The 10,567-nt window shown below is 34.3% G+C and overlaps 1 protein-coding gene across 2 annotated transcripts; it reads left to right on the top strand.

The window, feature by feature from the left end:
• Positions 1–471: 471 nt before the first annotated feature.
• Positions 472–10,546, top strand: LOC145161097 (short-chain dehydrogenase TIC 32 B, chloroplastic-like). Of its 2 annotated transcripts, XM_079080535.1 has the most exons (9): positions 472–585; positions 746–838; positions 8,973–9,204; positions 9,377–9,456; positions 9,586–9,739; positions 9,807–9,885; positions 9,948–10,032; positions 10,125–10,171; positions 10,278–10,546. In XM_079080535.1, the coding sequence occupies exons 3-9, from the start codon at positions 9,017–9,019 to the stop codon at positions 10,446–10,448; spliced, it is 804 nt and encodes a 267-aa protein (XP_078936661.1). In that variant the 5' UTR covers positions 472–585; positions 746–838; positions 8,973–9,016; the 3' UTR covers positions 10,449–10,546. The 2 variants fall into 2 exon arrangements, with proteins under 2 accessions (XP_078936661.1, XP_078936660.1); XM_079080534.1 differs by lacking the exon at positions 472–585 and having other exon boundaries at positions 666–838.
• The last annotated feature ends 21 nt before the right edge of the window (positions 10,547–10,567 follow it).

The following is a 10,567-nucleotide window of genomic DNA, read 5'->3' as shown; positions in this document are numbered from 1 at the left end:
CTGAGATCGATACCCGACTATTTGTGTTATACTATTTGCGAAAAGGTACACTCCTTAGTCGAATAGCTAGTTAGATAGTAGGTAAAATTAGGTGTAGCTATTAGGACACATCAGTGTGTTTTGGAAAAGAGATAAAGAGAGAGAGAGAGAGAGAGAGAGAGAGAGAGAGAGAGGGCCCCACTTTTTTTAATTTCAAATTAACAAAATATTAAAAATAAATAAATAAATAAATACAAAGGGCATTTTCGTCTTTTCACACACACTTAACAGAATCTGTTAACAAAGTTAGTCATAAGGATCATTTGTGTGCAATGTTTGCTTCGTAGGTATTATTTTAGGGAAAAAAATTCGTAAGAACTACTTTAGGGAAAAAAACAAAACCTTAAGGACCATTCGTGTAATTTGTTCTAAAAAAAATTATTTGGTTGTTTCAACTTGTTGTGCGGCCCATCCATGATCCATCTTAGAACAATAAATTCACCGTTTTTTGTTTCACACACTTTCCACCCGCTCTTTCAAATCCAAGTCATCTCTCTCTCATTTCTGTATATATCTACAAAGGATTGATTTCTACATAAATATTCAGCTAACCTCTCTCTCTCTCTCTCATATATATATATATATATATATATATATATATATATATATATATATATATATATATATATATATATATAGAAGTTGAACTACTGAAAAAGGAAACCAAAATCTTAGTTTATAATGGGAGTTTTATCGTTGATATCAGGATGGCCAGGGCGGAGTGGATTCGGATCTGCCTCCACCGCTGAACAAGTTTCTGCTTCCATTGATGCCTCCGATCTCACTGTTGTCATTACAGGTATAATTAAATATTTATATAAATTCATATATCAATCGTTCTGTATTCTGTATATGCATCGATCCTCTTTCGTTGAAAGATATTGTGAGATTATAGTTCGATTTCGTCTACACATCAACGAACATGAAACGCATGCATCGTTCTCTCTTCTTGTTTTTCTCTCACACACTTTGAATTGTGTGTGTGTGTGTGTGTGTGTGTGAGAGAGAGAGAGAGAGAGAGAGAGAGAGAGAGAGAGAGAGAGAGAGAGAGAGAGAGAGAGAGAGAGAGAGAGAGAGAGAGAGAGAGAGAGAGAGAGAGAGAGAGAGAGAGAGAGAGAAAACTCCAAGCATGCTGTAGAGCAGGGCAACCTGTACCAATCGTACACCGAATGTTTGTGAATGGACTAACTAAACCCTTTGGAATTAGTTTAAAGCAGATACATCATATTTTCGTGACCCAACCGATAATTATTTTCGCTAAAAATATACAAAGATTGATTTAAAAAAAAAAGAGACAAAACGTATTATATTTTCTTAATGATAGGAAGAAAACTCATTTTCATCTTTTAACCAAATCATTAATTCTTATGTCTAGAAAAAGTTATTTATTGGGACGGATTTTCAATACCATCTACGGCAAGTATATATAGTTTTAATTTTGTAGACCTACAGCACACACACACCTCATTACTCTATTTCAAAACTAGACCATTTTTATGCTATAAGTTATTTGATATAGCATTAACTTTAATACCAAATGTCGATCGATTTTTAAAATTTCTCTGTCGACGTCTTATAATTAATCATGACGAGTTTTTATATTTTGAAAATAATTTATAATTATACCGTTATCAAACATCTATATTTATACTTTCATGAAATTGAAAGTATAAATAGGTGGTAGTATGAGTACATTAGATTTGTATTTTCTTCACCATATCCGGAATTCAAATCGCATTTGAACATAGATGGCAATAAAGTTAGATTAGATTTGTTATTTAGAAAAACAAGGCTCTGAACATTTTTTATTTATACTTTCGTGAAATTAAAAAACGTACGTTGTAATATAATTGGTGCTGAATTTCCAATTTTTTATATACTTGTATATGTTTTATGAAAATAGAAGAAAATATATACAAAGGATACAAACTTGCTAACTTTTAAATACTAATACTTTTTATAAAATTTTAAAAATGTTTTTTATTTAACAGTTGCAAAATTTATAACCATTTATATATTTTAATATAAGTTTAATTAAAATAAAAGCTACCTATAAAACCAAAAAATATATAACCAAAAAAGTGATAAAAACGATAAATTGCACTCATATGAAAGGTGAATCACTAAGCACTAACAATAATTTGGGCAAATCAGAATTTGAAACATTTGGATGTAATCGAGTGGAGTCAACTCGTAAGATATCTGAGACAGACTCGAAAAACACTTGAGATTGACTCGGTTGGAGTTGAGCTCAAGCTACTCGAGTATATTATCGAGTCGGGCTCGAATATTGGAATATCGACTCGTGAAGCTCGCAAGTTTAATCGAGCTTAGTTATATTTACATTTTTACCCTTAGGTTTATTCATATTTTACATATTCGAGCAAAGTCGAGTTGAGCTTACAAGCTTAATCTGTTTTAACTTTTAATAGCTAATTGTGACGAGCCGAGCCGAACTCGAAAGTGTAGATTACTTTATCGAGCTGGAGTCTGAGTTTGAAACTAAGGCTTGAGTTGAGTTTTGAGCTCGAGTTTTTTTAACCGAGTTGAGTTTTGAGCTTAACAATACTCGACTCGACTCGGCTCGATTACACCCCTAATAAAAATCATATACAAAATTAAGTATCTTAACCACTAGTCTCTTATCACAGAGAAAATAAAACTCTTTGTCTAGGTACAAACTACCAATTTTATTCTATGAATTTTATCACAGTGATCGTTTTGGACATTGGATTTGATATCACCGAGTGACCGTTCTAGACACTGGATTTGATATCACTGGACACTAATCAAATGTGAAATGTGGGTCAAGTCTATAATTTAATTCGAAATTGATGTGGCAACCATATTCTTGCTGGTAATTTATATTTTGAGGCCTAAGACTATATATTCATGAGCAATGCAAAAACCCTTGTATGTAATTTGCAAAATAACTCAATCGACAAAGAAATTTATATTTTTATTGTTATATTTTATATTTTAGAAACATCTATAATCGATACAAAAAGATATTGTGAAAAAAAAAAGTATAAATACTTCAAACACTTATTGATAGTTAAAGGAAAGTTATGTCAATGTATGATTATTCAACAGAGTACTCTTCCAAAGAGAACTCAAAATTTATATATATAAAGAATCAATTAATAACTCATTGTAATTTTGTTATGAATTTGGTTCCAACATTAAACTTTATTACAAATTCATCTTAAATTTACTTTAATTTTTAAATTTATTTTTCTACAACCTTTTAAAAAAATTACAAACTTTTTAAATATTCTTTCTTAATATTTTACAGTTTTTTTTAAATTAGTTTACAACATTTTTACTACTTGTTGTACTTATTTATAAAAAAGTTATAAACTTGTTTTACATTTTTTGATGTAACATTTTAAACTTTAGTTATATCTTTTTAAATTTCTTTACGCTCTCATACAATTTTAATACATCTCTTTTTAAACTCTCATACTCTTTTTAAACTTTCGTACGTTCTAACTAAAATGTTTAAAAGCAGTTGGATAAAAATTATATGAAAATAATAAATTTTTAGTTAAAACATATAAACGTGTTTCTTTTTTATAAAACATTTACAAACTATTTTTGTTTTAAAGCAGTTGTTTTAAAATTGTATGAAAGTGTAAAAAAAAAATTAAAAGTTATGTATCAAGTATAAATGTTGTATTAAAGTTGTAAAACAAGTTTATAACTATTTTGAAAATAAGTATAAATGATAGTAAAAATACTGTAAATTAATTGAAAAATAAAATTGTAAAAGTAATTAAGAATTAAAAAAAATGTTGAAAAATCTATAGAAAAGTTTTAAGAAGTTGTAGAAAAACAAATTTGTAAATTAAACTAAATATGTGATGTATTCGTAAAAATTTAATGTTCGGACTAAATACATAACAAAAATTAAAATCTATGCCAAAAGTGTAAAATGAGAAAAGATTTACCTTACCGTAGGTATAAAGAAAACAATAGATGATTACCCTTTTAAATATTTAAATGCATATATCGGAAATTTAAAGACATTTTGAAAAGTTTCTTTCCTAAATTGAGTGATTACCCTTTTTAAATATTTAAATACACTAACATGAGAAATAATTAGGTGAAACATACCTTTTGTCTATCAGAAATGAAGGTAAAATTTGAATTTGCTCCCAATTCCAAGTCTTCTCCTAACAGTTCCATGAACCAGGTCCAAGAACTAGTTGTTTCTGCCTCTACCACTGCATATGCTACAGGGTATATTCCATTATTTGAGTCTAGACCCACAGAAGTTAGTACCTGCCCAGGATATGTGCCTTTCAAAAATGTACCATCCACTCCCAGGAAATCCCTTAACCCAGCTTTGAATCCCAACTTCAATGCACCTAGACATACATATATTCTTCTAAAAGTTCTTATAGTAGTCGACAAGCATGGTTCAGGATACACACTATCCTAACAATTGTACCAGGATTAGTGTTTAGCAGTTCCAAAGCATAATCCCTCATATACCCATATTGTAGTTGGTAGTCCCCACTAATCACACGTTCAGCCATTTGCTTTGCCCTAGCAACCTTTTGAACTGACATACCAAGCTCCAGCTTCTTATACAACTCCTCGTGTAAAGCTTTGATTGGAATTTTAGGGTTACTCTGAATTTGTGGAACAATTAAGTTTGCTAAATATTTGGAAGTACAAACTTTAACTGATCTCGTCTGCAAACATTTATGGACATCATGTACTGTTTTCACCAATCAATCCTCATTCTCATCTGGCCTCGAGATTTGGACTGCCCAAGGACATTTTCCTTTTTTAGTAATCACATTTTTGCCCTTGCATTTTACCTTACTTCTAGTTGATGGCCCACCACATTCAACTGTTTCAGTAGATTGGCCCACAACACCTCCATATTTGACCCTTATTCTGATTTTATCATTTTTTGCTAAGTATAGGGACCTCCTTGTATTTACAGCACGTGAATGCATGTAATCCACAACTTCCTTCTTTGTTTTGAAACACTGCCCCACCCTATATGGTTTCAAATGGATCTCCCCATGTGAGCATGGAGTTGACCTACTCATCTCCTTAAGCATTTTTGTCCTTTCATCTTCATAAAATCATGCATACTGATAATCATCACTTTGAATAACTTCCAACTCTTCATGAACTATGTCATTCCTTACATTTTCGGTTTGCTTGTTTAAAATTCCATGTTCATCTACATCCACAACACTTTGGAATTCACTCATGTCTACATCCACATCAAATTGCAAGTTAGACCCATGTACAATGTAGTCACTATGTAACACCGTAATTTTTCAAACAAATTTTTCATTTTAAAATCGCATACTTTTCATAACATATTGTATGGAAATCTCGTTTATTCAAATTACAAAACACAGCTCTATTAAAAATCCAGGATCCTCAAACATAACTCTTTCTCTGGTGTGTACAATCAAGCCGGTGCCTTCCCGCGATCCTCTGAGATACCTGAAACACATAACACATAACACGGTAAGCACGAAGCTTAGTGAGTTCCCCAAAATACTACATACAACATATACGCCACTCGAGGCTACAGTACGACCCTCCGGTCGATGTGTCTCAGCGGGACCCTTCAGTCCCGTAGCTCGTTGGACCCTCTGGTCCGGTCATAGCTCGTCGGACCCTTCGGTCTAGTCTGTGTCGTTGGACCCTTCAGTCCGGTCTATATCGTTGGGCCCTCCGGCCCGGTCTGTTCAACACATAGCATACATATAACACAATGCACATAATCTCATATATACACATAGCATACAAGACCCTCTGGTCTACACATAAATACCACTCTAGGTAATGTATAGTGAGAAGACTCACCTAACCAGCAGCAAGTAAAGACCCCGCTCCCGGATCTCGAACTAGCCTCCACCTAACACAAGGGATGAATATCTCTAAGTGATACCCTAATCACAACTCTAATGACCGAAGGCTATTCTTCCTCTCTTTAACTCTTTGAAGTGGATAAAAGACCATCTTACCCCTCCATGGTCCCTACTACTTATGTTGATCAAAGCCCCAAAGTCAACAGAAGTCAAACTCGAGTCAACAGTCCATGTTTGACCCGACTCGTCGAGTGCACCCTTGCGACTCGTCGAGTCCACTTACTTTCCTCAGAATTCTCGTGACAGTCCAGCTCAGCTCGTCGAGTTGACCCCCAACTCGTTGAGCTATTGCCTGATTCAGTTCTTCGGGACAAACCCTAACCAACTCGTCGAGTCGGCTCATCGACTCGGCGAGTTCATTCAGACCAAATGTTCATTCAGACGATTTAAGGCAGATCCATCACCCCAAACACTAGATCTACCATCTTGAGGGTCGATTGTTACGTAAAGCTGCAAGCTTTACGTTTAAACATGGCATATAAAGCTCATAATGCCAATATAACTCTAACAAGGATGATTAACCACAATAACTCTTCTATGGTTAACTAAAGCTATAATATTTGGACTCTCTGGACCTCACAAGGTCCAGATCTGAAGTCTAGGCCTCATGAGAGACCTTATGCATACAAAGTCCCAACAATGGTGGAAGAAACCCTAATCTTCCATATCTACAAGATCTAAGCAAAATAACAAGAAAGGTGCAAGCTTTTACCTCTTACTCAAGCCCTTGCACGAAGTTACACCAGATCCACTGATTCTCTAGCTCCCTTGATGGGTGATCTCCTCTTCTCCTCAAGAGATGCACTAGTTTACTCCAAGTTTTAGCTTCTAAGACTCTCATGGCTCTCCATACACGTTTAGGGTTTGCTCTCAAGGAAGGGTAGCCGTAAATGAGGCTATAAGTTCCTTTAAATAGGTCTCAAACCCCGGAAATTAGGGTTTCTCTAATCAGCGCCTACTCGGCGAGTCCCTCTCCTCGGACTCATCGAGTCCACTCATTAAATCCACGGGAGAAACCCGACTCGACTCGGCGAGTTGGACCCTCAACTCATCGAGTCCCTCCTTTAATCACAAGATTAACCTACACCATAATACCTCTGAAAATCCGGATGTTACACACTATCATCAGAATCATCTCCACTAGAATCAGAACCATCTCCATTCTGACTATAGAAAGCATCTCCACTATCATCACTTAACATGCCCTCTAGAATTTCCATTTCTACTTGATTGTCTTCACCATTTGGTATACTGTACTGAGCATCAAAGTCAGCATAATTTGAATAATCCTCTGTAAATGCTTCAAATTCATCAAGTCTTACACTTTGTTCTCCACCAATATCTTCACAAATTGGTTCCTCTGCATGATTGAGTAAATTACCCTTACACACTTCTTCTATGTGGCCCATGATCACTCCGTCATTCACATCAATGACATTACTTTGTTGGCTAATTTGTGACATAACATATGGAACAATAGTCTTTGAATGATCCTGACTTTCATCCATATCTATTACCTGTGACTGGTCAACAACATGGTTGGCAGGGTGGTTTAAATCAAGTTTTTTACTACACGATCCTACTTCTCTTCTACAAGGTTTTTTTCTATTAAGTTCCGGTGACACGCTCTCAGGTTCCAATTCCTCAATAACAACTTTGGAATGAGACTTAAAATAAGTAGGTACCCTGGTCTGACCAATTTCAATATACACCTTTACAAGTCTGTGTTTAGGGAGATAAGAAACCAATTTAAGTACATCTTGGTCATTACCTAAAGGCAATAACCCGTAGTCTAAGGGAAATTCAGGGATACAGAAATGGTAGTAAAGGGTTTGTTCACCTTTGTACCCTAATTCTCGAACCATGTCTTCGAGTTCATGGACTGGAAATAAATCAGTGTCAACGTCATCTACGTATGATACAGTACTATCGACGTATTTCCTTCCAGGTGACTTGGTGAAGACACCACTATAGTGTATCTTCAACGTGAAATAGTTGGCATATCCCTCTGCAAACACAAAAATAGACAGGGTAAAGAAGATGATTTATCTTCATGAATACATTCAAGGAAAACAAAAACTGAAGTTTTTTTTTTTTTTTTTTTTGAAAAATCTTACCGTATCTCGATTGCAAGTCCTTCAAGCACACATTTTTTTCACGTAAACACCATATTGACAACACCATTGTCCTTTACTGTTGTGTAAACCCTAAACCCCAATTTCGTGTTTTGGATGAGAGTGATTTGCTGAAGATGAAGTCACTGTACTCTTGGGAGATGAAGAGTATTTGGGAGTTGACGTGAAGAAGACAGTAGCATAATCATTTCCCTCAATAAAGAAGAGGGCACACGTGAAAAGACAAATTTGCCCTTATATTATTTTAATGAAATAAGAGTTAACGGTGGGGTTCTAACGGTGTGAGGGATAAGGACCAACTGTCAAAAGTTTTGAAAGCACAGGGACTAGCTATGACATTTCTAAACCACGGGTATTAAACTTCAGATTTTGGGAAACCACAGGGACCATTTATGATGTTTTTTCTAACATTAATAATAGAACCTTTTTTGAAATTATCTATCAGATTTTAGTTGGTCATAATTGAATGGAAATTCAACAAACATTAGATGGATCCAATTGAATAGATTCGATAACCAATATAAAATATCCAATAAGATAAAATTTATCGGTTATATTTTACTAATGAAAATCAATAATTTGAATTGGTTCTATTCAAAAACATTAGATGTAAGCCGACGAAGTTTTATACAAACATTATATACACATGTGTACATAACAACACATGTACACGTGTATGCACACACCCTTTTATACCAAAATCTTGCAAATTCAGTGCAAAACTTTCTAAAATATTTATAAGAAAGGTCCAACACAATTCATACTAGTAAAACATGGAAGTGGTTTCAAGATGTGTTTAATATTATTATTGTCATTCTTTTAGTCTCATCTGGTATTTTGGACATTTGGAGACTAAAAGAAGTTTTAAAATGTGAACAAATCAAAAATGCAGGAGGGGCAAGTGGGATTGGGTTAGAGACGACAAGAGTATTAGCAATGAGGGGAGCTCATGTGATTATAGCTGCAAGGAACATGAAAGCTGCAAATGAAGCTAAACAACTTCTTGTTAAACACAATGAGAAAGCTAAGATTGATGTTCTTGAGCTTGATCTTTCATCTCTCAAGTCAATTAAGACCTTTTCTCATAGCTTCAAAGCTCTTAATCTCCCTCTCAACATCTTAATGTAAGTCATCCAAAATCTTTACACCTACCATGTTAATTCTTGTAATTACATATGTCCTAACTTTTTCACAAATTTATCCTCATTTGTACTTTCCTTCCAATTCCCCAAATATGACATCATTTAAAAAAAACAAATATTATTTATCCATACAACATTCTATTCAAATTTGCAGAAACAATGCTGGTATCATGTTTTGCCCGTATCAACTCTCGCAAGATGGGATAGAGATGCAATTTGCGACTAATCATCTAGGTAGGCATCTACTCTTCTTACAAGGGCAAAATGGGAATCAAAAGTTTCGTTTTAAATTATCTTCTTGAATATCACCATTAAAGAGATAACTACTAAAACTTAGTTTTTTGGGAATTAATGTTGTGGCAGGTCACTTTTACTTGACAAACCTACTACTAGACAAGATGAAGGAAACTGCTGCAGCTACCGGAATCGAGGGTAGAATTGTAAACTTGTCATCGGTAGCTCATGTCTATACTTACGAAAAAGGGATCAGATTTGATAAAATCAATGATAAAGATAGGTAAATTTGTTCTTTAATTTCGTTTAATATAATGACATTTTTGACCATAATATTTTTTGTAAAACAGCTATTCAGACAAAAGGGCATACGGCCAGTCCAAGTTAGCTAACATATTGCACGCGAATGATCTCTCTCGACGCTTGAAGGTATTAATTAATTAATGTTTTTCAATTTGTCAATAATTTAAACTTTCAAAATTGAAATTCAGGAAGAGGGGGCAAATATTACAGTAAACTCGGTACACCCAGGGATAATAATGACAGACCTCATGAGGCATTCCTTTTGGCAAATGAGTAAGTGTATTTTTATTTCTAGTTCTCTCTATAACAACATTAGACACAACTGTATTCATTCATTCCCACAACTGTGGTGTGTTTTTTGGCAGGAATCTTGAAGCTGTTCACTTATCTCTTTTGGAAAAATGTCCCACAGGTATTCTACTATTCTACCTCCATTACTAAATGTCTAAATTCATATCATAATTTCACATTCAATGTTTTATGTAAAAAATGATTTTTTTTTTTTTTATTGTGTATAGGGTGCAGCAACAAGTTGCTATGTAGCAGTCCACCCAGGGTTAAAAGGGGTGAGCGGAAAGTACTTTCTGGACTGCAATGAATGGCCAGCAAGCAAATTTGCAACTGATCCTGAGTTGGCAAAGAACCTCTGGGACTACAGCAACAATCTGGTCAACTCTCTTCAGCGTTGACTTCTTCACCATCCTTTTTCTTCTAATGCAACTTTAATCTTATACGTTTTATACTTAGCTTAATCTTATCACATTTAATATTCTAGTGGTTGGAGAAATTCATGCGGGTTTGTATTAAA

Source organism: Lactuca virosa, chromosome 2 (genome assembly GCF_052849685.1).
Source record: "Lactuca virosa cultivar CGN04683 chromosome 2, Lactuca_virosa_CGN04683_v6, whole genome shotgun sequence".
Classification (NCBI taxonomy): domain Eukaryota; kingdom Viridiplantae; phylum Streptophyta; class Magnoliopsida; order Asterales; family Asteraceae; genus Lactuca; species Lactuca virosa.
This window is presented reverse-complemented; position numbering and strand designations above follow the sequence as displayed.